The sequence below is a fragment of the Leiobunum rupestre genome, chromosome 11, assembly GCF_980474605.1.
Source record: "Leiobunum rupestre chromosome 11, qqLeiRupe1.1.hap1, whole genome shotgun sequence".
Taxonomy (NCBI): domain Eukaryota; kingdom Metazoa; phylum Arthropoda; class Arachnida; order Opiliones; family Sclerosomatidae; genus Leiobunum; species Leiobunum rupestre.
In genome coordinates this window covers 10,428,607-10,454,895 of record NC_143394.1, presented here as the reverse complement: position 1 = coordinate 10,454,895, position 26,289 = coordinate 10,428,607, and the positions used below count along the sequence as shown (strand labels likewise).

Here is a 26,289-nt window from a genome sequence, read left to right as displayed (position 1 = left end):
CATCTTCAGGAAAAAAATTATATTGTTTTACAAAAATTTCATATTTCTTCTTAAAATGGATGAAATTAAATTAATCCACTTCTCGTTCGTTGTTTTGGAAAAATAAATGCCCAGGCATTCTTAAAAATCATTTATCCTCTAATATAATAACGAAGATTTCAATATCAGAAAAAGAATGTGAAAAATGGAACTTAAAACGTTATGGCTTTAATCCGAAGCACTCAGTCGCGCTCGAGATCAAACAAAGGCGTTCGGGTCCTCGACGAAAAAGAAGCGCTAGAGATGGGCCTTTCATCCGAATTTACTTTTCTATCCCCGAAATCGTAAACAAGTCAAAAACTCTCTCCACAAACGGATATTTCTGTTTTCGTTGCTTTGAGCGGATAAATGTTTGTTCGCTAAAATCCAGGCTTTGCTACATTGCCGCCCTAACAATGGCTGCGGGCTGATTTCACGTCGTTTCTCTTTCGATATTACGCTGTAAAGAATTATTTCGTTGCTTTTCTTAAGAAGTTCTAAAGTTATTTATGATGCGCGATTTATTGGCGCGTGTATACATATTTTGATTTATCTGACGTAAAAAATACTCTAAACTAGTGTAAACTAAGTAATTAAAATAAAAAATTTCAACGATTACCGGTACACTATAAAATAATTTTTACAACGCCGTTTTCAAACGCTTCACAAAGTCTAATGAGTACGCGCCAACATGCCGAAATTTTTTTATTTTAAATATTTTGATATATATTTCAATTAATATAAAAACAAAATAAAGAAAAAAGACCACTAAATATACAAATTTAATGTTGTTTGGTTAGCGACTTGCACAAAATTACTAGTTAGACAAGGAATAAAAATCCCGATGCTTAAAAGTGCGCAAGAAATGTTTTTATTTAAAAATCAAAATATTAAAACCCGACTACCCCTGTAGCACATGAAGTCGTTTTAGGGTCGGGGTACGGTCGAAAAGTCACATTATAGTCGACGACCAAATGCCGACCTAAAAACGTCCGAAAGTTTTTCGACACTAAAACCGTAAATCCTTTTTTGGGACTATTTATGGTCGGTATGCCGACCATTATCCGACTTAAAATAGACCTCACATTTAATTATTACCCCTGTCGCACAAAGAGTCGATTTAAGGTCGCGCTTTGCCAATTAATCGCTCAAAACTGTGAAACTTTGGCGATTTAATAAAACAAATTGAAATATTTTTAAAATAACCTCTTTTCTGTATTATATTTTTTCGAAAACGATTATATATTCAATCTGAGAATGTTTTCTTATTAAAAACCTCCCAGCTCAAGTAAGTTACATTCGTATAGCTAAATATGTCAGGCTAAGATTTTATAAATGAAGATTTATTCGTTACTTTTACCAAGCCCCAAGAAACTCTAGAACTCTGTACTCTATATTCAAGAGCTTTCCGATTGACGGAAATAAACTCATTGTTTCACTCCCGTTCATGGGACTTGACCAACTACATACATGTAAGCTTTATTTACGGTTTTACGTGGTCATTTTCATAAAATATCAAAAAGTAAGTCGTTTCGACGTAATGATACAGTACATTCTAAGTCGGGCCGACGTCGTTTCGGAGTCGGTTCTTAGGTCTATTAAAAGGCGGTAAAGAGTCGACGTTTTGTAGGCGGCCGACGGTCGGCTGACCCTTTTACCCCTAGGACATTTCGACCCTAAATCCAAAGGTCGGTCGACTTTAGTCTTTAGTACCTTTTGCCGACGTCGGCCCGACTCTAATTTGCTACAGGGGTAGTTTCGGTCGCATCATCAATCTGTCATCGGGGGTGCACTTTTAAACATCGTTGTTTTTATTCCTTAATTAACTAGTATATGCAAATTATTTACTCTTATATACATATTACTTCGAGCGTATTACGTCAGTTCTTTTAAGCCACGACTGCTTCAGGAGGCGTGTCATATTTTAGATTTGATGTTCGTCACATGGACGGCGAGTCTGTTCTTTCCTCTTCGAACGCTGACCTTATATGGCGTAGGTCTTCGTTGGGGTTCCCACAGTCGTTTTTCAGTTGGTTGGGCTCCGCAGCGCGCTTGGAAAAATAAACGGCTGCCTACTCCATTCGAGTAGAACTTTTGCTGTGATACATTTCCAGACTCTGGCGCTTTCAGTCTAGTTGCGTTTTTTCCAAGACACCTATCTTCACCATCCCCCTCCACTCTTTTTCCAATTTGGCTTGGCCTATGTTCGTCTTCTGTCCATACATCCGCTCCAAGTAGGTCATCCTCCGGAACCATTTTGTTTGAGTGCCAGTCAGACGAACGTAGTCGAAAACCTTTTTCGCGATTCTATCGTGGTCCACACAGAAAAAAAGGTGTTTAGGTTTTCAACATCTAAACATGTTTGAAAGCTAACCACGGGTAAGAGTTGGTGTTGTTTCCTTAAACACATCTGTTTAAATAAAACGAGTTTCTCAAACAATCTTCCAAGATCTTTGCGGTAGTGTTCCAAACCGGAACAGCTGGTAAGAGGTCATGTTTAGAAATTAAACTTTGATGTTTTTAAACATAATTCTAAACACTGAGGTCTAATAAGTGTATATTGCGTTACGTGTTTAATATATATTTCGCGTTGTCTATTTATTTCGTTTAATTTCGTTTTCTATTTTTCTAAAATAAAAATATTCGTTAACCACCGTTATATTAATAGTGTTAACTACAATATGGACCGGGTTCTTATATCATCTCATAATTTTAAGTTATTGGTAATTAAGACTAATTAAATAACACTAATGTATATAAATCAATAATTGAACATGAACTATACTAAAAGTTAATAAAATAACATTACTTTTGATGTGATTTAAGGCCGTATTAACACAAATATAATTTAAATTAATATCACTAAAATATAATCAGGCAGTTAAAGAAATGAAATCGACAGTATTGGCAGTAAGTTTCATTATTTCGTAGCCAATTAATATTAATGTTATTTTAGATCGTAATTAAACAACTCAAATATACGGCTACTCAAAGAGTGGCGTATACGGCCAATTAACACATGTTTTAAACCACAACACCCAAACCTTTGAACATGTTTAGCAACTAATCTTAAAAATCTTTAGACGTGTTTTCATTGTAAGCGCCAAAAGCATTTAATATGTTTAATCTCTAAACATATTCAATCTAAACACGTTTTAACGATAAATATGAGAAGCAAATAACACGTTTAATTTCTAAACGCATGATGTTGCAAAGCTGAACACCACTATCGCCTAAAATGATCGTTTTTAAACATGATAAATATTCTGTTGCATTTTGGTGTTTAAGAAACTGTTTAGTATCTAAACACCTTTTTTTCTGTGCATGTAAAGTGGTCGACTTAAGTAATTCAGTTTACTTTTAGCCTCTCGTTCTTAAAAAGATGATCAAGTAAGCTCACCTTTGATGAAGGCCTATGACCTAATTACATTTTCACCCACGGCCGTCAGACCTACACGGTGTTGGACTTGGGCCTACGGTGGTGCCTTGGGTGTTACCCTCTAGCTGATATTCAATTCGTATTTCTTCAAAGCCTCGTTGCCATATGTCAGAGAAGGGACACCATCGTCTTTCCAGAGAGTGCGGGTAGTTAAGTAGATGTTATAAGAGTGAAAAACCACGAAGTGAGTTACTCCCGATAAGGTGCTTGCTTCCTACAGAAGAGACTTTTCGGGAAGTTCAAGATGGAATTGTCTCGATATTCGATCTTCGAGCCTTGATCTGGATACGATTATGGAAAGTTCGGGTTCATTGGAATGATGCAGCACTTTGAGGGGCTGAAGGATAGGCCAAATTCAGATGCCACTTGTGCTTAGAATATCCCGCATCGCTGCCGCTGAGCTAGCCATATCAGCAATATCATCTTCTACAAATTCATAGAGGGACCAAGGACAGTAGATACAGGGACGAGAAAGTGTATTGGTGGCCTCTGTTGGAATATATCACCTAAAACGACCTAAACGCCAAGAGAGTTAGTTGTAAACCAAAAAAATGGCGGTCACCTAATTTTAGCGGTTCTTGACGAGGCTTAAGTGTTCAAAGCAAATGGGCATTTTTTTATTTACGATCGTAGTTTTATTTTTAATTTAACATCAAAATGGTAAAAACTAACTACAATAATACTGTCTATGGTGAACCACGTCTTAACAATGGCCGCGGTTTGTTTACATCTTAACTCCCCGTAAATATGAAGACGTTTAAAATCGAAATTTTTTCCTGCTTTCTCGTCCCTGTATCTACTGTCCTTGGATGGACAGCAATAAAAATAGAAAATAGAAGACACCTGTGTATATTTTAATAAGAATAAAAATAGCTACTTTATTTACACAGTAAAAATTTAAAAGTACAACATTTAGTACACGGCGACTAGTTTCGCGCTCTGTTCAGCTATTTTTATTCTTATTATTGAGGGAATCACTATTTTAAGTTAGGAGCGAAATTAATAAAGGGAAATCTAAGATTACGATTGTAGTTCATTCCGTTCCAACATGGGGGCGCTGAAGTAGCGTACCACAGGATTCCGTCAAATTGAAAATAGAGAGATATTATTAAAATACTGAAATGGCTTTATTTATGACAGGGGGTAAAACGCTACTAGCCAGTTCCTTTAAAGGGTTATCTGTGCGTGTGTCATAAAAGCATCGGATTTTAATACAGCAAAATAATCTAAGACTAGAATTTAGTGGAATTTACGATACAAATAATGTGCCAAGCGAATAAATATCGTATAGATCCATAATATAACGTCGTAGAACCTTAAAATTAATTTTCAAAACCCATTATTTTATACAAAGTAATAATTTGTACAAACAAATGATATTATACAAAGTAATATTTTGTACAAAACAAATGATTTTATACAGAGTAATATTTTGTACACAAAAAGTAATGTTTACGGAGTCATATTTTGTACAAAACCAATTAATTTAGTTGTGAATATCTACACATAAATTTATTTTTGTTATTTTTTTTCCTAAGTAATTTTCAGAATTGCACCAAAAACTATACAGCAAATATGAGTGATGTTCATAATCAGAAAATGTAGTTTTTTATATCTATTGGTCAGCTACAAAGAATTCAGCCAATCCACAAGGTGTTAGTACTGGGCTATTTCGAAAAATCTAAATCTGTTATAGATACAGAAATTAGCCTTTCTGGTTTACTGGTTAATAATGAGACGTAAAATATATATATATATATATATATATATATATATAGTTAATTTCAAACCGTAATTTGTTTTGTAAATATCAACGAAGAAGGAGTAAAAATGTTTTTTAACGGACTTTTTCGGTAATATTTCAAGTTCCTCCAAACAGGGCGGCAGAGAGTGGGCCCGGGCCCCTTAAAAAAAATTCTAGGCCCGAAAGAGCCGTTACTATTGGATCTAGCTATACCTTTTCAGAGTGTACACTGAGAGAAAAAAGCCCTGTTCAAATTACATGAAAGTGTTGGAAGCAGGGGATGCCAAGACGTTTCTGTAAATATAACAGCTTATTCCGTATTATAATTTTACAAGTAACTTTATGTTAATTTAACATGATGAAATAGCTGTAAATAACAGAGTAAAAAAGTCTGTCAAATCAACATGAATAACAGTCTGGAGTACGTGAACCTTATACGTAATTTAATTGGCATATTAAGGTTGGTTTTACAAAGCCATCGGTAGAAACTACTTTTTACACCTCAGTAAATTCGATAAGTAGCAAATAATTAAATCAACAAACATTATTGTAGAAAATACACTAACACGTTTAGTCAAATTTACGAATATGAAACTGAATTTTTGACATGGTAGCTAGGGAAAATGCAGCTAATATGTAGGGCTGATCTCACATTTTCCAATAATATACAGGGTCTTTTTTTTTTGCTCGGAAAAGTGTTTTTTTTTTCAAAAACTATTTATAGTACCGATTTCAAATTTGGAAGGTCAATTCTCTATACCGGGGGACATCAGTTTGAGAAATTTTAGCGTTTTCGGTAATGTTTTTCACCAATTTTGAAAAATTATTTTTCGACCACTAGGTGCGAGATAAAAAATTTCTATTATAAAGTTGTAGGCCGTCATCGAAAACCCTTAAGAATTGTTCACTCGACGAAAAATAATTTATTTATCAGTGAAAATTCGAGCTTGAAAAATTTACAAGTTGGTGAAGCCAAATTACGATTGTTTGAAACGATAATTGAAACCGAATTACCTAATCCAGTTGAAACTTTGGTTAAAAAAACGACCGGATTTAAAAAACACGAGGCTATAGGTCAATCCTAAACATGCATTGGGTATTTAAAGGAAAACTTTGGGAGATTATTATCAGTGTTTGATAATATTTCGAACAATGCCTCGTTATTCAGTAGCTGAGCGTACCGAGATAGTTGCCATTTACTATGGATAAGCAGCGCAAAACCTTAGAAGAGTGACTGAAATCTTCGCAGAAAGACATCCAAATGGAGCACCATCTGTAAATACAGTAAGACGAGCAATTCACGATTTCAATCAATTTGGTAACTTGCAACCTAGGTTTCGCGGATTGGGTCAACCGGATTTAGACTTCGAGAACAATGTACTCGCGTACTTTGTGGCATATCCTCGTCACAGTTGCGCTAACGCCGCTGCTGATTTGGGTTGTTCTGCAAATCGTGTGTGGAAAATTCTTCGTAAGAATCGCTATCACCCATACAGAGCTACGCTCCACCAAGGACTAATTGACGGAGACCATCAAAGACGTTATGAATTTAGCAACTGGTTACTAAATGCTGTCCAAGAAGATAGACAATTTTTGCGCCATGTTTTGTTCTCCGACGAAGCGTCATTTTCTAGAGATGGGCCCTTTAATCATCAAAACAGCCATCTTTGGTCTGACATCAACCCACATTGGGGTTTTGAATATCATCACCAGGTTCAATTTGAACGGGTCAATGTTTGGGTTGGACTTGTTGGAAACCGTTTGATTGGTCCCTTTTTTCTGCCGACGAACCTCAACGGCCAAAGGTATTTACATTTTCTACAGAACGAACTGAGTGACGCAATCGACGACCTTCCATTGGCTGAAAGACGTCAGTTGTGGTTTCAGCAAGATGGCGCCCCTCCGCATTTTTCCCGGCAAGTAACTGAGCACCTCAACAACGAGTTTCCTGAAAGGTGGATAGGGAGAAATGGTCCAGTGCATTGGCCAGCAAGGTCACCTGACCTAACACCGCTGGATTATTTTCTCTGGGGATTCGTTAAAGCAAAGGTATACGCCACGCCCATTGAAACTAGGGAGGAACTCATTAGACGAATAATCAGTGCTTGCCGAGACGTCACACCAGAAATGGTAGAGAAAGCGTTTGAGAACTTAATTGTCCGCGCACAAACCTGTGTTGCAGCCAATGGTGATATTATTGAAAATGTTTTGTAAAAATTTATGTGAATAAAATATCTGCATTTAAAAACCAAACGTGTACATTTTTTCAAGTGTGAAAACTCTACTACGTTTGTATTAGACTTGTTCCCTTTTCAATTATCGTTTCAAACAATCGTAATTTGGCTTCACCAACTTGTAAATTTTTCAAGCTCGAATTTTCACTGATAAATAAGTTGTTTTTCGTCGAGTGAACAATTTTTAAGGGTTTTCGATGACGGCCTACAACTTTATAATAGAAATTTTTTATCTCGCACCTAGTGGTCGAAAATTAATTTTTCAAAATTGGTGAAAAACATTACCGAAAACGCTCAAATTTCTCAAACTGATGTCCCCCGGTATAGAGAATTGACCTTCCAAATTTGAAATCGGTACTATAAATAGTTTTTGAAAAAAAACACTTTTCCGAGCAAAAAAAAAGACCCTGTATAATTAAAAGGTTATCCGCACAGACAATTCGTTAAAATCCGGGGCTAAACGGGTAAAATCCCTCAGAGAGACCCAATAATGCACATTTGCACAACTTGTTCTTGGGTTTTTTTAAAATTAGCCCTATGTTCAGTCCTTTTTGGTTAGAATTTTTTAAAGTTTCACGCGTAAGGTTGATTTCTAGTATATAGCTAAGGTAGCCTACGTAAAGAGACTATATTTCAAAATATAGCACGATTTTAATTTACATGTTTACGTAATTACGGATACACAGCTATTTCACCTCTCTTGTCGGGCCCTGGTTATTTGTACCCACCTCCCCCTCTCTTGTCGGGCCCCGGGAATTTGTACCGACCTCCCCTTCTCTTGTTGGTTCCCGGTAATTTGTACTGACCACCAAATCTCTTGTCGGGCCCCGGTAATTTGTACTCACCTACCCTTCTCTTGTTGGTTCCCGGTAATTTGTACCAACCACCCCCTCTCTTGTAGGGCCCCGAGAATTTGTACCGACCTCCCCTTCTCTTGTTGGTTCCCGGTAATTTGTACTGACCACCACCTCTCTTGTCGGGCCCCGGTAATTTGTACCCACCTTCCCTTCTCTTGTTGGTTCCCGGTAATTTGTACCGACCTCCACTTCTCTTGTCGGGGCCCGCCAATTTGTACCGACCTCCCCTTCTCTTGACGGGTCCCGGTAATTTGTACCCACCTTCCCTTCTCTTGTTGGTTTCCGGTAATTTGTACCGACCTCCCCCTCTCTTGTCGGGCCCCGTGAATTTGTACCGACCTCCCCTTCTCTTGTTGGATCCCGTTAATTTGTTCTGACCTCCACCTCTCTTGTCAGGCCCCGGTTATTTGTACCGACCTTCACCTCTCTTGTCGGGCCCCGGTTATTTGTACCAACCCCTGCCTCTCTGGTCGGGCCCTGGTAATTTTTACCGACCTCCCCCTCTCTTATCGGGCCCCTGTAATTTGTATCGACCTCCCCTTCTCTTGTTGGTTCCCAGTAATTTTTTCTGACTTCCACTTCTCTTGTCACGCCCCGTTAATTTGTACCTACCTCCCCTTCTCTTGTTGGTTTCCGGTAATTTGCACCCATCTCTCCTTCTCTTGTTGGCTCCCGGTAATTTGTACCGACCTCCCCCTCTCTTATTGGTTTTTGGTAATTTGTACCGAACTTTCCCTTCTCTTGTTGGTTCCCAGTAATTTTTTCTGACCTGCACCTCTCTTGTCGGGCCCCGGTAATTTGTACCCACCTTCCCTTCTCTTGTTGGTTCCCGGTAATTTGTACCGACCTCCCCTTCTCTTGTTGGTTCCCGGTAATTTGTACCAACCTCCCCTTCTCTTGTTGGTTCCCGGTAATTTGTACTGACCACCACCTCTCTTGTCGGGCCCCGGTAATTTGTACCCACCTTCCCTTCTCTTGTTGGTTCCCGGTAATTTGTACCGACCTCCCCCTCTCTTATCGGGCCCCGGGAATTTGTACCGACCTCCCCTTCTCTTGTTGGCTCCCGTTAATTTGTTTTGACCTCCACCTCTCTTGTCTATCCCCGGTTATTTGTACCGACCTTCACCTCTCTTGTCGGGCCCCGGTTATTTGTACCGACCTCTGCCTCTCTGGTCGGGGCCCGGTAATTTGTACCGACCTCCCCCTCTCTTATCGGACCCCTGTAATTTGTATCGACCTCCCCTCCTCTTGTTGGTTCCCAGTAATTTGTTCTGACCTCCACTTCTCTTGTCACGCCCCGTTAATTTGTACCCACTTCCCCTTCTCTTGTTGGTTCCCGGTAATTTGTACCGACCTCCCCCTCTCTTATCGGGCCCCGGGAATTTGTACCGACCTCCCCTTCTCTTGTTGGCTCCCGTTAATTTGTTTTGACCTCCACCTCTCTTGTCTATCCCCGGTTATTTGTACCGACCTTCACCTCTCTTGTCGGGCCCCGGTTATTTGTACCGACCTCTGCCTCTCTGGTCGGGGCCCGGTAATTTGTACCGACCTCCCCCTCTCTTATCGGACCCCTGTAATTTGTATCGACCTCCCCTCCTCTTGTTGGTTCCCAGTAATTTGTTCTGACCTCCACTTCTCTTGTCACGCCCCGTTAATTTGTACCCACTTCCCCTTCTCTTGTTGGTTCCCGGTAATTTGTACCGACCTCCCCCTCTCTTATCGGGCCCCGGGAATTTGTACCGACCTCCCCTTCTCTTGTTGGCTCCCGTTAATTTGTTTTGACCTCCACCTCTCTTGTCAATCCCCGGTTATTTGTACCGACCTTCACCTCTCTTGTCGGGCCCCGGTTATTTGTACCGACCTCTGCCTCTCTGGTCGGGGCCCGGTAATTTGTACCGACCTCCCCCTCTCTTATCGGACCCCTGTAATTTGTATCGACCTCCCCTCCTCTTGTTGGTTCCCAGTAATTTGTTCTGACCTCCACTTCTCTTGTCACGCCCCGTTAATTTGTACCCACTTCCCCTTCTCTTGTTGGTTTCCGGTAATTTGCACCCAACTCTCCTTCTCTTGTTGGCTCCCGGTAATTTGTACCGACCTCCCCCTCTCTTATTGTTTTTTGGTAATTTGTACCAAACTTCCCCTTCCTTTGTCGGGCCCCGATAATTTGAAACAATTTCCAGTCTCTCTTATCGGGCCTGCCTCCGAAACATTAAATACTTTAATAAATTATATTGTGAATGTTTAGCCATTTTTACTAGATTTACTTGAATGGTGAATTATGTTCCGATAAAATCTCTAAAAATAGACATCTTTCCAGTCTGTTAAATTCTAATAAAAGCTGATTATTTCTATTTTCTCGCATCACCAAACAACTCCATCCAGCGGCGCGACTGAACGAGCAATGCGAACACACGGAGTCGTGCAGCTTCTACGACGAGCACGCGGTGTGCAACGATGACCAGAAGTGCCGCTGCGCCACCGGGTACATCATCAAGCCCACTTCCGCCGCCGGCGACAGCTCCGCTTCAGTTTGCATACAAGGTTCCTTTAGCATTGTTGGGATTAAGAGAGGGAGTGATTATCGATTCAGACTATCTTCCATGTCCTACCGTTCCTCCTCCCTCGCACCGATAACAGCGCCCTGCCACGGCCATCGTCCTAGAACCTATTTGCCCAACTTCTTTGCTAAACACAGTTGGATAACTTATTTGTGCAACTTGGTTGCCAATCACAGTTGAACAACCTATTTGCCCAACTTGGTTGCCATACCCAGTTGGACAACCAATTTGTACATCTTGGTTGACAAACTTATTTGCGCAACTTGGTTGCCATACACAGTAGGACAACCAATTTGTAAATCTTGGTTGACAAACTTATTTGCGCAACTTGGTTGCCATACACAGTTGGAGAACAAATTTGTACAACATTAATGCTTTTATTTTGGGCAACGTTTCTAAAATGTGATAATTCTGACGATTTAGCTCCCAATATTTCATATTTAATTTGTATTTAATATGTATTTTATGAACTCGGTTCGGCACCGGTGTTGGCCAAATAAGTTGGGCAAAATGTTGGCTCGTGTGAACAGGCCTTACATGTTGTTGGCAATCGACGCTTCACCAATTGCATTTCAATCCCTTCACGTCTTCCCAAAGCACCAATAGATAACACCCTTCTTCTTAATTGTATTTTTTGAGATTTTTGAAGGTCGGTGGAATGCGCGGTTGAATATCGATTATAGGGAGATAGTGTGGCTAGATCGATTATCGATTTCGTCATTTTCACTGATTTATCGACGACGCGGTTATTTAAATTATAAAAGTTCATTTATCAGATTGTAACATTCGATTATCGTTTTTTATTTTTAGATTTGCGATTTAGAAAAAAGTCGATATTATTGTAATTATTTTTTTCCGTTTGCAACAACGTAAATTAAGCTTGATAAATCAACAACGTTATCAAATCAATTATAACCTATTTGAACCATAAACTCAGATAATAAATTACATCAACCACTCGATCATTAATTAAATATAATTAATTAATATATTATTAAACTTGATCAACTGCAAAAGAATGTATAATTAAAAATTTAAGTGGGCCAAATCTGAAATAGAATTTATCATTTCAGCCAACAATGAAATTTAATTAGCATTAATATTTAATTCAGATAGCATTGCAATCAAGTTTAAAGTAAATATCAAAGTTGGCAAACAATGGTATTTAAATATCGTTAGTAATAAAGAGTATATTCTTTATTAGAGTTGGTTAACAATGCAAACGAATCTTTATTAATTATTAATGTTAGCAAACAACGCAATCGATCCGATTATTAAATTTTAAAGTTGGTCAATTATTTAAATTATTTAAAACTATTAAACAAAATTAACGATTGTTATTATTTGTCAACGATGTCGTAAATTTTTCGAAGATAAATAATTGTTAATTGGATTAAATGAAAAAGTACAAAGAAGGAAAGAAAAAGTTCAAATGGACGTCGTTGATCAGGATTTAAGAATTTGGAGTTTGGATTCCATTAAATTATCACGGTTTGATTCCCACGTTATTTGTGGTTTGTTTTGTTCATGTCTTGAATTATGACCTCTATGGTTTTCGGGTTCGTTTCAAATTCCGTTATGGTTTTAATCTCTTTACACTTAAACATATGGCAGCGTATCTTCTGAATTTTAATTTACAGATACTCTGTCTACCTAAATCAGATCACTAGAGGTTGGACGTTTTCGACATTTTTGAGGTCAGCACATGTTTCTCATTTTATCTCGATTGTCAGACTTTGAATTATAGAATGTACTAGATACTTATAAGTTGGTCCTTATTACACGTTCATACAATGTTTCTGACATTTTATTTTACTCAAATTGAGTCAATACTTTGCACCTTAGTCCAAGTTAAAATGACTACCATGAGGTATAATATAACATCATACAGGGTGTTTCAAAAGGTTATGCAAAAATTTGAAGGAGTTGTAGGGGGTGAGTTGAGAAGTATGCCTGTTTTTTCCCATTTTCCTACGATGAGTTAAAAAAACGCCAGAGAGCTTCAAAGTGTGGCCTACTAGCCCCTGGAAGTAGGCTATAACAAGCGTCAAACCAAGAAGCGGTGAAATGCGAACATTAAGGTTTGGCTTCGTGTGATAAATGAAAAAGGTCTTTGTAAACAAATCGAGGTAACCAGCGTAAAAAGGTAACTTAAGCAGTATTTAAAGTCCCTGCTGCTTGGTTTTGCGCTCCTTACAACTCCTTAAAATATTTGCATAACCTTTTAAAACACCTTGTATATGAGGTGGATATAGGATCCCAATGGAATGTTTGTGATCACCTATGAGAGGGATAGATGACCGCAATGGGATATTTATGACATCAATGATACAGATATATGATCCCACCATTGCGAAAATATAACTCACAGAAGTTCCCATTACTACGATTGACAGCTAGATGAGTATGGATACTTTTGTATCATATCCAATACCAGAACCGACTACTGGCCTAGAACGAACTTTTTCTGGGGGAGCTAATGGACGAATGATTTGATGCAAGAAGACATAGAGAAAGAGGACGAAGGCAGTGAGGAAGAAAAAGAAGACAGTGAGGATGAAGATGAAGACAGTTAGGAAGAAGACGAAGACAGTTAGGAAGAAGACGAAGACAGTGAGGAAGATAACAAAGACAGTGAGGAAGATAACAAAGACAGTGAGGAAGAAAATGAAGACAGTGAGGATGAATACAGTGAGGAAGAAGACGAAGACAGTGAGGAAGATGAAGACAGTAATAATGAATACAGTGAGGAAGAAGACGAAAACAGTGAGGAAGAAGATGAAGTCAGTTAGGAAGAAGACGAAGACAATGAAGAAGAAGATGAAGTCAGTTAGGAAGAAGACGAAGACAGTGAGGAAGAAGATGAAGTCAGTTAGGAAGAAGACGAAGACAGTGAAGAAGAAGATGAAGTCAGTTAGGAAGAAGACGAAGACAGTGAGGAAGAAGATGAAGACAGGTAGGAAGAAGATGAAGACAGTGAGGAAGAAGATGAAGTCAGTTAGGAAGAATAAGTAGATAGTGAGGAAGAAGATGAATACAGGTAGGAAGAAGACAGTTAGGAAGAAGACGAAGACAGTGAGGAAGAAGACGAACTCAGTTAGGAAGAAGACGAACTGAGTTAGGAAGAAGATGAATACAGTGAGGAAGAAGATGAAGACCGCGATGAATATTTCGAAGACACTAAGGAAGAAAAAGATAAAAATAAGAATAAAGACAACTATAGCCAAGCGTTACCTACGAGTTGATTATAATGTTAATAACGACCATCACAAAAATGAAGAATTTATAAAGAATGAAGGAACTGAAGATATTACAGATGATGATGAAGGCTACAGAGATAATGATGGTGAAGAAGATTAAAATACTAAATTAATAAGATCATTAAATCTAAATGCACACCGAAAGGAAAACTCGGATACGTGAAAATCGTGGAATTTCAAGTTTCTCAACCAATTTGTCAAAGTGCCCCGAAGGTGAAACCGAGTTCTATGATATAATTATACGAGTGGAATGAACTTTGATATAAATTCGACAAAACAAAATTAATGATGGCTGGGGGACGTTTCAGATTCAAAAATATGTCTGGGTTTTTACAAATCAATAAAGGTGACCATATATTTTTTATTTTGCTGGTTTTACAAAATTCAAACCGTCATTACGTTAAAATGTAACTTGATGTCGTCAGAGATTAAAAGATTAACGGAGCTGAAGCAAATCTGAAACGATAAATTGACTAGATGTAAACAAACAAAAATAACATGGGAAATCCTTTGGCTGTAAGAACGACACTAGAGCCACCATAATCCTAATCCGGAAGCACTAATCCGCGATGGGGATTGAAATGAGATCGATAATCGGTTGAATTGGCACCCTGTCGATAGGCCGGCCGCATATCCTCGCCATTTGGTTGCTGTCCCTTTTCTCGTTTTCTATCTATATCCTTAGAATTCATTCTTGATTATTGTGTCCTCTCTTTCGTTCCGTTCTTCCTTCCGTTCTGTTCTTTTCCCCCATTTTGCGTTCAATGTTCGCTTTGCAGGAAACAACACCGGATTCCTCGACAACTCCGACATGACCACCATGATCAGCGTTATAGCTGGACTCATGATCTTCACCGCTCTATTCTGCCTTGTCCTCAGGCTCTTCAGCAGGTAATCTCAACACCCTCGCCTACGCCTATCACCTCACCTCGCCTTACCTACAACAATTCATATTTACCCAAAACCTTTTTACAAACTGATAACACGGGTTACGTCAAGTTGGTCAGAATAGTCCTTTAAATAAAAGATCATTCATAGCCGATTATAGGGTTTGTGCTGCTGCGACTGGACATATAACTGGTTTGTCTATGGTTTCTCTTTATACTGCCAAAGTTGACAATTTTCTATGCATAGATTTGGCATAATTTTTTCACATGAGGGCAAAACAGTCATCTATGGGTTTATTTAACGACCTATTATCGCAATTTTTTCATTTTTTTTTATTAAACTGGAAATGTGAACAATGTTCTTGCAGAGTTTATTATTAATTCAGTTTGTGTAACAAAATTATCTTACAATATTTTTATTGAAAATATCAATTATCGGTGCGTGTTTTTTCTTAAAATTATAGCTTTTGATTTTCTCTAATGGGTTTCTTTTAAAAATGGAAAAGGTTTAGCGTTTCCGATCATAAAGCTGTATGCTATTCTTGCAGACTGAACGTCATGTTCATATCTCTCTTATGGTAAGAATTTTTGTTACTCACAAGAATTTTTCTTAAGTTCTATAAAAATAAATTTTGATACTTTGATAACGTTTTTTATTGTAAGAATTTTCTTAGTTTAATAAGTTTTGTCTGTTTAAGAATTTTCTTACTTTAATAAGTTTTGTCTCTTTAAGAATTTTCTTACTTTAATAAGTTTTGTCTGTTTAAGAATTTTCTTACTTTAATAAGTTTTGTTTCTGTACGAATTTTTCTTACTTTAATAAGTTTAGTTTCTTAAAGAATTTTCTTAGTTTAATAAGTTTTTTCTCTTCAAGAATTTTCTTACTTTAATAAGTTTTGTCTCTTTAAGAATTTTCTTACTTTAATAAGTTTAGTTTCTTTAAGAATTTTCTTAGTTTAATAAGTTTTGTCTCTTCAAGAATTTTCTTAGTTTAATAAGTTTTGTCTCTTCAAGAATTTTCTTACTTTAATAAGTTTTGTTTCTTCAAGAATTTTCTTACTTTAATAAGTTTTGTCTCTTAAAGAATTTTCTTACTTTAATAAGTTTTGTCTGTTTAAGAATTTTCTTACTTTAATAAGTTTTGTTTCTGTACGAATTTTCTTACTTTAATAAGTTTTGTTTCTGTACGAATTTTTCTTACTTTAATAAGTTTAGTTTCTTTAAGAATTTTCTTAGTTTAATAAGTTTTTTCTCTTCAAGAATTTTCTTACTTTAATAAGTTTTGTCTCTTTAAGAATTTTCTTTCTTTAATAAGTTTAGTTTCTTTAAGAATTTTCTTAGTTTAATAAGTTTTGTCTCTTCAAGAATTTTCTTACTTTAATAAGTTTAGTTTCTTTAAGAATTTTCTTACTTTAATAAGTTTTGTTTCTTTAAGAATTTTCTTAGTTTAATAAGTTTTGTCTCTTTAAGAATTTTCTTACTTTAATAAGTTTTGTCTGTTTAAGAATTTTCTTACTTTAATAAGTTTTGTCTCTTTAAGAATTTTCTTACTTTAATAAGTTTTGTCTCTTTAAGAATTTTCTTAGTTTAATAAGTTTTGTCTCTTTAAGAATTTTCTTAATTTAATAAGTTTTGTCTCTTTAAGAATTTTCTTAATTTAATAAGTTTTGTCTCTTTAAGAATTTTCTTACTTTAATAAGTTTTGTCTCTTTAAGAATTTTCTTACTTTAATAAGTTTAGTTTCTTTAAGAATTTTCTTACTTTAATCAGTTTAGTTTCTTTAAGAATTTTCTTACTGTAAGAGTCTTTTCTTGTAAGAATTTTTCATTCTATAAGGAGTTTTTTTTGGTAAGATATATTCATTCTGTAAGGAGTTTTTTTTGGTAAGATATATTAATTCTGAAAGGATTTTTTTAATAATATTTATTACTGCAAGAATGTTACTTAATGCAAGAACGTTTGTTACAAGACCGCGTTCTTAAGAACAGGCGACATTTCCGATCAACTTGACGCATCCCAATAAGCAATATATTCTAACGAGATCTTTCGTTTCCTCGCGTGGGTGCAGAGCAAGGTTCAACCGGCCGAGGGACCGGATCGGCAACGCGTCGGCGCCGTCGGTGGTCCTGAGCGGCATGGAGAGCGGGGCCGCGGGCCCCAACTCAGCCAGCAGCTCCAGAAGGGCCTCGCGCTCCAGCGGAAGTAATGTGGCCGAGCCCCTGAAAGCCAGGCGGCACTCTTGTAACGCGACCACGTTGGCCCCCCCTTCGTTGGCCGGTATGGTTGACCCCACCCCGAACCAAAACCTCTTCCCCGACAGCTTCCACCCTGACAAAATCGAGAAGAGTCTCAACATCCTTTATATCTAAAAAAGCCACGCCCCCAAAAAATAAACGGAAACAAAAATGGCCAGGGAACATTTTGAAATTACTAATCATTTTTCCAAAGAAACTATTATTAAATACGAACAAAACCTCCCTCTCCAAGCACGCTAAACTTCATATTTATGGTGTGATTTTACTTTGGGTACCGCGATTCAATTTTCGGGATTATAAAACATTGGCGATTCGTTTTCTAAACATTTTCCTTCTGGTAGGTTTAATTAAGAGTCAATCGACTAAGGTTGGTGAAATAATTGATCAAAACATGGCGAAATATTAACCAGGGTTTCAAAAATAATTTTACCAAACTTTTTTTAGAATCTTTTTATTGAACACAATTATCACAAACATTTGACCAACTTTAATATATTTTCGACTAAATAATTTGTCCCAATATTTTCCAAAGACACTTGTAGGCGATTTCATAAAATTATGGATTCTAGAACAGGTAATCAACATTTTCATTTTGCCAACCTATCAAAATCCTATTAGTTGGTAGTCCACCCCTAAGGAAAGGCTTGGTCTTTAATTTCTTTAAGCAGTTCTGTCAGAAAGGAAAAATTGGAAAATGGAAACAATTAATTAAGGTTTGGATGGCACAGTTTTAGAAAACGATTTGTTCTTCCGCTAATTGATTATTTTAATAATTTTTCTTCCGTTGTAGTTGTTTTAATTTGGACTCTTGTTCAATTACCAAAAAGGATTTGAATATTTGTAAATTGTTTTGCTTATTTCCATTAACTTGATACTCCCGTCGCGAGTCCTACCACTTTTAAAATATAAAGAAATTGGCGCTACCGAAAGTAAAATATTCCCAATTTTTATATAAAATATAAATATAATTGAATATTTCCTGTTTGATATGAAAGGCAGAAATATTAGCCAACCACATCAACCTAGGGGGAGCTAATGTCGATTGATGTTGTTTATTGTTCAGTGGTGAAAATAGTTGGTGTTTTCGTCTACCCCAATCCTAAAATTATGATAGTTACTCCTAAAGCAATCCAAAGCTAAGCTGCTGTTACTGTTTAAAACGCACCCTATTCAAGGTCATGCTTATACAACGTATCGTTCCCTTAAAATCTCCACGCTTTCTCAACGCTGTTTCACTCTCAAACATTTCGTACTCCTAACAAAAAAAAAACTTGCAAGCAATCGTGTATGACAAAGTCATTGTGAAGATCCATCGATTCCGATGTCTCAGGTTATTCATTCCCTCTATTGTTCAATTTCAATATTTCCACTTTCAATTTATCTATTTTCTATCTATCTTAAGACTTGATTTATGATGTACAGTGTGGAAATGAACGGATTAAACGATAAGGATGGTATTAAAAAATTAAAACAATTTTTCATTTTAAAAGTGAAAGTTTATAGTTTAGCGGGAACTTGGTTGGCTGGACAGATTTAAAATTATTTTTAACGACACATTTTGAACTTATATTTTGAAACTACAATATATTAAATTTAAATTTGAGTCAATTCACTTTTGAGTTTAAGCTACCGTTTTTGTATAAATTTCAAACTACTTTTCTAAAATCGTATTTTACAAACAATTAGCTGATTCAAAATTATCTACACTTTTTAGAACTTTTTATTTATGACCATCCGGCAAAATTAATCGTTTAATGTGTTATTTTCCTGGTCTGTATGAATTATATATACATCTGTACATCCTAGCATTTACAAAAAAAACCTTTCTGCTGTAGTCGATTATATCTTTGTTTTGTTAGCCTAAACGTCGCATTTATCCCGACCTTGTTAATTTTGCTGTTAAATGAATTTGATTTTGTGTTGAGGATTGTAGTGGCGGGAGTGGGAGGTTGGCTTCCGTAGAACACCGTGGTTATTTTTCGATTCACAATGTCCGCTAGATGGCGATAGGCTGATTTCAACTCTACCAATGCCATCTACCGGACTACGTGGGACTAAAAATAATCTCCTTAATTTTCCTTCGCATGGCTTCAGGCTGTAAATTTTGCAAAATTCGCTTCTTAGAAAAATCACTAGTGACATTTTTAAATATCACGCTTATTAATTAATTATCTAATTAATTGTTAGTTCGCTAGTTCCATCGGTGAGCCGCTTTTTGTTTTCGTTACTTTCTTTCAAACACCGCTTTATTTTAATCACTATTTGGCTTTTTTCAATTTAATTTTATAGACTAGACGACTTAAATACGAAAATATTTTGTTAGATGGCACTATTAGATAACCAAATTGCGAGATTTTAATAGTTCTTTCTATAAATGTTTTACGCTTACCCAACTTGTTAAAAGTAGAAGTATAACATGTTGCTCTTACGTCACAAGACTGAGCTTTGGTGGAATTATCTTAGCACGCGCGATTTGCACGAGCGTTAGAAAATAGGAAGCTCCGCGTGATGCCAGCGCGCGCTCGTAGTGTTGGAGAAGGTAAATCCAGTGACGTAAGAGCTACATTAAAACAAGAAGGCCATGTTACTTTATAGAAAGAACTATTCTTTCCAATTACATTTTACGTTGAAATTGACTTTGTTTCAAGCGACACATGGCGGACATTTTTGGATCTCATAGGTGACAAAAATTTGTTTAATTTTAAAAGAACCTTCGAATGTTGATATATTTAAAACAATTTAATTTAAAGTTGAGATTAAAATAACGTTACAACTACACAATTTCAAATCCAAGTACTACAAAATCGGACCAAGTCAAGTATTAACGATTTAATTAATTTATTAATTAACGATTTTATGAGATAGGACAAAGTGACTTATACAAAATAAATGATAATTATTGCAACATGAAAATGTGCTATTTCTAAAACTTGAATCCAAACCATGTCGTTTCAGATAGAGCTACTTTTAATTATTTATCAGACCAAATTTTCAACTACAGAGGGCACTGTTTAGTACGAAATCGTCTATAAATGTGGTGTATTGACTGAAATGATAATATTTAATTCCGAAAGACATTTATGAAATTAAATACGTTTAGGATTCAACATGAAAGAAAAATTATTTTGTGATTTATAAAAAAAATCCAAAGTTATGGCTTGGTACATCGGAGTCGGTCGGTTTAAACCCAATTTTTTTTTATCATTCAAAACCATGACGTTTTAAAAAATTTCCGAATAACTTCCAAAAAGGTCCGTCAGATGTCGCTATTAAGGAAAGTAATTTTGACGGCAATTCGCGTGACTGGTATTCCTCTGGTATATCACACGATACAGGCTCGCGGCGTCCTAGCTCGACGTCCATGCGTTCTCAGGGCTCCCTGCGCAGTCACGGCTCGTCTTCGTTCCGCAGCCAAGCAGGCGGCTCGCTGAGAGCTCCCTCCCGGCCCGGGCCTTCCAGCGGAAGTTCCTACCGAGCCTACCCGGGCGTCCTTCCGGGCCTAACGGGGGGAGGCGTCTGCAGCGTCCACGGCGGCGCCAGGGAGCCCGTGAGGAGGACAACCTCGTCTCCAGCCTCCGACTCCTACCAACAACACTATCCTCTGTTAACCGGCGCCGCCTACTCCACCAACCGGGGGCCCCTGCTCTACGGGCAGCCCACCACCTCTTCCTCCTCCAGCCACGGCCCGCAGACACCTCAGCCACCACCCGTAGCCTCCACTTCACGTAGCCCATCCTCGTTGGAAACGGCTACTCGAACAGTTAAGTCCAATCGCCACTGACAGAGCAGGCATGCGACGTACGCCCAGGCACTTCGTAGACCCAACGGCGACACCGTTTGCCGACGTCAGACATCGTAGCGACGCGTCTTAAGTCGGAACCCCTCCTTCCGCGAAGAGTTTCCCCACATAAAAACATCAGGAAAACGGTAATAGTGAGTATAGGGCTCGTGTGGCATGCGGTGCTTGCCACCACCCTCCTACGCATTGTAACCCGGCCACCTTAATTAATTGATGACTTAGGCTTATGGTGGTGCCTTGGGTATTAGCCTAGCTGATTATTATTATTATTATTAAATGCGCTTCACCATCTACCATCCAAATGACCCATTCCAAAAAAAAGTGGATATGACTTCATACAAAAGTCTCGCTCTCGCCGTCGGTCAAGAAACGTGTTATTTCTATGGCTCCCCCTCTTAGGCGGATGAATACTATTTTCCCGCCAGAGTTGAAGCTGACTTTCGCAGGCACATACGACCTTGTAGGGGTTCCGCCGTGATTAAAAAGAGTTCAATGAATTTCCGTTGTAAAATTCGCGATATCTTTAAAATTTGCTTTCGGAAAAGAGTTGTTATTTCGATAATTCAGTTTTATTTATTATGTTAATAATTATTAGTTCAATTTGTATTTAAGAATAACAATTTGATCTCGTAATGCAATATTGGGCCAAGGCTTGACTGAATTGACTTTTCAGTTGCGCTATTTACACTGTGTCAATTGTGGTTTTAATACAACTGCTAACTGGGATGCAGTTCTCTTTCGTGGCATTTTAAAATTTCAAATTCATATTTAAATTAACTAAAACTTAATTAAACTCACGCCAAACAGTTACAACCTCCCAATTTTTGCATTTATAATTAATAACACCGGGACCGGGTTGACCTTCTCACCGTTCTACTTTTCTTTAAAAATCAAGTGGATTCGGAACTCGAGTTCTTATTGTCTGCTATTATTTATGCTTTAGAAATATCATGACAAGCATAGCCAAAGCTACGAAATCAAGCGGGAGCGATTGAAGTCATATCCACTTTTGATTTCAAATGATGAATTCGTGTATTGTAAGCCATAAATTATCCGTATCAAGTTTCCATCGTTTTGATTAAAGTTGGTAATGGCGGTGGTGACATATTTTACATAATTTTAGTCAACTGATAACTGTGTTAGGTATAGTCGTTTCTCTCAAAAAAAATTAAAAAATATAAATAGTACAATTTTTAAAATGATTATTGAAAAGTATTATCAAAAGTGAACGTCTAAATTGTTTTTTAATTTTACCAATTTTGATTTTAAAAAATGTAATTTTTGAAAAAAATTCGCGACGAAAAACTTTTCTCAAAAATTAATAATTTTATTTTTCAAAAAAACTTTTATACTTTAAAACCACTCTAAACAGTTAAGTTTAAAGCGGAACTGCGATCTCTGGCGCTGCAAGACTGTGTCGTTCCTCGGTCTATGAGTACTCTCCTTAGGGACGCTCAGTAAAAACCAATCAAATATTTACATCGGCCCGCAAATAGCCATGAAAAATGTAAATAATAAAAACGGAAACTTTTAAAGGAACGAACGATTCGGTAAACAACCATATTTTTTAAATATTTTAAATAACTTTAACATAACTGTTAATTTACAAACTGTAGCAGTTTTGTTAACAAAATCCCCATTAGATTTCGTTGTATGTCTAGCCTGGAATGCTTTTAGTTTTTCTCAGTTTTACTCAAATCTTAGTGTGTTTCTGGAAAAGGGCGGAAGGTGTCGCTTTAATCTTCAAACGCGAACGTTTCGACTTCCTCGAGCCTTTTTTTACGCGTTTGCAACGTAACTAAGCCTAAAAATTATCCATAATTAAAGCGTGATTAATTATTTTGCAGCAGAGCGAGGCGATAAGTAATTAGTTCCGAGATAGGGGATTTATCTTGTAAGAAATTTCCACCAGAGAGCGCCTAAAACATTTTATCTAAATGCTGCTTTTGCAGAATTACAAAACTCCGAAGATTGTAATTTGAATTTGCGATAAGGGTTAACCGATAAACGGTTTTCCTTGCGATTTCCAGGGTGTATATTTTGAACTCAGCGATTTTACAACCCGTAAATCGTCTTGAAATTCGGAAAACGCGTCGTCAAAGGCTTAGCGATTATTCCGGCACTCTATAGAGTAGTAGAACTCCCCATCTTTAACCATGGCCGCCATTTTGGGGTATTTTTACCTATCGGAAAAATTGTGGGTGACGTCTTGTGACATTACTCTATAGGAGACTCCCAATAATATTCAACCTGTGTTTAGTAATAAAATGGTAATGCTTAAAGAGAAGAAGTGACTAACCGAAGTAACGGGTGCAAGGGCCTAGTTTTGGTTACTAAGGACTAAGTTAAATTAGTTTAAAAAGTTAAATTAGTTTAAATTTGGTTAGTTTAGGTTAAGTTAGATTACATTTGGTTAGGTTAGGTTAAGTTAGATTAAATTTGGTTAGGTTAGGTTAAGTTAGATTACATTTGGTTAGTTTAGGTTAAGTTAGATTACATTTGGTTAGGTTAGGTTAAGTTAGATTAAATTTGGTTAGGTTAGGTTAAGTTAGATTACATTTGGTTAGGTTAGGTTAAGTTAGATTTAATTTGGTTAGATTAAATTTGGTTAGGTTAGGTTAGGTTAAGTTAGATATAATTTGGTTAGGTTAGCTTAGCTAATTATCAGGTTGTTAGATTAAGGTTGGTTAGGTTAAGTTAGATTAAAGATGGTTAGATTAGGTTAAGTTAGCTTAAAGTTGATCAGGTTAGGTTAAGTTAAGTTGGATTAAGTTAAGTTAGATTAGGTTATAGTAATTTAAATTAAAGTTGGTTAGGTTAAGTTAGATTAAAGTTGTTTAAGTTAAGTTAGATTAAAGTTGGTTAGGTTAGTTAGCTTAGCTAAAAATTAGTTTAAGTTAGATTAGGGTTGGTTATATTAGGTTAGGTGAAATAACGTTATGGTAATTCTAAGGTTATTTCGCTAGAAAAAAATACTTTGGGTTGAACCAATGAATATCGGGAACCATTGCTTCGTTAAGTGACACGTTAAAAGTCCCTATTTTGGAAACCTTTAACAAGTTACCTGTTCATTTTGACGAGTTTTCCGTTGTCACTATGGGTTAGTAGTTCTATTTCACACCACTGTGCGTCACCCCTGTCGGTGAAACTACGAAGTAGTTTTGGTTAGTCTTGCATAGGACTACGAATAAGTTTTTGTTAGGCTTGCATAGGACTACGAAGTACATGTAGTTTTGGTTAGGCTTGCATAGGACTATGAAGTTGTATTGGTTAGGCTTGCATAGGACTACGAAATAGTTTGTTTTAGGCTTGCCTAGGACTATGAATAAAATTTTGTTTGGCTTGCTTAGGACTACGAAGTAGTTTTTGTTAGGCTTGCTTAGAACTACGAAGTAGTTTTGGTAAGGCTTGCATGGGACTACGAAGTAGTTTTTGTTAGGCTTGCTTAGAACTACGAAGTAGTTTTGGTAAGGCTTGCATGGGACTACGAAGTAGTTTTTGTTAGGCTTGCTTAGAACTACGAAGTAGTTTTGGTAAGGCTTGCATGGGACTATGAAGTAGTTTTTGTTAGGCTTGCATAGGACTAGGAAGTAGATTTTGTTAGGCTTGCATAGGACTACGAATAAAATTTGGTTAGTCTTGCTTAGGGCTACGAGTCTTAAGCGAATGCGTTGTAGCCAACACCCTGCATATCTATTTGAAGCAGTCGAGGGTGAAGAATATTCTCGAGGCAGGAAAACGTGAAACCTTCCGCCCTTTTGCCATCCATTTAATAACGATCAAAGTGGGTTCTGGGTCGCGATAAGCGACACTAGGGGAACCAAATACCGGATCTATTACCGTTTTTTCTCCACCAGGATTCTCTTCAGGGCGCTTCGTCCATCGAAGCCGAAATAACGTAAGCACTTCGGACTCGCCTGTGCCGCCTTCGCCACCCGTCAAGCGGACTGACCTCTGACCCGCGTCAGCCTCGCCCCGCATGACCCGGGGTCGAGGCGCGCGAGACCAATGAGTTTGCGTAACCACCTCCCAACCACCAGCCCACGATGATGTCACATGAATAAACAAAAATTGAAATCTCCGTAAATTGCAAATTGAAGAATACCAATAATGAACTAATTGTCCCTCCACAATCCGCGAGACACGCGGTTTTCGACGGGGAAAACTTACACCTTCAGATTGTTTTGTTTCGCGACTTTCTTGATACGTACCGTTTTGAATTTTGGGACTAAACGGCTTAACCAATTAACTAATTTGGTTGATTAAAACTAAAATGAGGGCTCGGAATGGAATATGGCGGCCATGTTCCGCTAAACAGGGTGTCTCCGTTTTCTCAATCATTCACGTTTCTGCCACCAGGTTTAACAAAAACATAGAGTTTCTGGCGTTAAATACGTTAAAAAAAAACGTTTTAGATCGTGTTAGCGGAAGAATTTTCGATTTCAAATATACTTCCCATAAAGCGAGTGGTGGCTCGAGGGTAGTACCTTCAGGACTCAATAGATGTCATTGTCAGCGGTTCATTTGAGAAATCTCCGCGAGTGTTAGAATTAAAATATTTTGGACTGTTGATACGATGGGGGGCGAGGGGGGGGGGCGATACTTTATGTAATACGGAAAAGCATCGAAGAGTTTATTTGGAGCTGCCACTTGCTTTATTTGATAAATTTAGTTTTAAAATATCGTAGAGTTTAGAAAAAACCTCAATTTTTAAAATGGCAATTTTTCGCCACTAGGTGATAGATCAAATTAAGGGTTTTGGCATCGTCCAATTCCTTATTTAAAACCAACACGATAGGTTAGAAGACCTATCAATTACTCTTAGTCTAAGATAACATTGATGTCTAGTATAAGAAAATATTGTTTGTTAAAGGCAATAATGCGGATTTTAGTAGGAACATATACCACACATAGGAGTTTATTACAACCAGAATGATAATTAATTTTCCAACATGAATGTACCCTACAAAAATTATTATTATTTTTAATATATTATTATTATTATTATATTATTTTATAATATTTTGACTATTATTATTATATTATTTTATAAAATTTTGATTATTATTATTATATTATTTTATAATATTTTGATTATTATTATTATATTATTTTAAAATATTTTGATTATTATTATTATATTTTTTATAATATTTTGATTATTATTATATTAATTTTATTTAGAATGAGATATTTATTCTACGTTTGAAAATGTGTTTAATTGATTTAAATCTAATT

At 36.9% G+C, this 26,289-nt stretch overlaps 1 protein-coding gene across 5 annotated transcripts in view; it reads left to right on the top strand.

Annotated features, from left to right (window-relative positions):
• Window positions 1-26,009, top strand: part of LOC149921303 (uncharacterized) — a 188,409-nt gene extending 162,400 nt beyond the window's left edge. For 4 of the 5 annotated variants that reach the window (XM_090163808.1, XM_090163807.1, XM_090163811.1 and 1 more), the window contains exons 4-8: window positions 10,675-10,866; window positions 14,890-15,001; window positions 17,066-17,274; window positions 20,588-21,012; window positions 24,909-26,009. In XM_090163808.1, the coding sequence (XP_090019934.1) occupies window positions 10,675-10,866; window positions 14,890-15,001; window positions 17,066-17,274; window positions 20,588-21,012; window positions 24,909-24,953 (983 nt within the window). In that variant the 3' untranslated portion in view covers window positions 24,954-26,009. The remainder of the gene's footprint in view (window positions 1-10,674; window positions 10,867-14,889; window positions 15,002-17,065; window positions 17,275-20,587; window positions 21,013-24,908) is intronic. The other variant, XM_090163809.1, reaches the window with a different exon arrangement.
• Window positions 26,010-26,289: the final 280 nt, after the last annotated feature.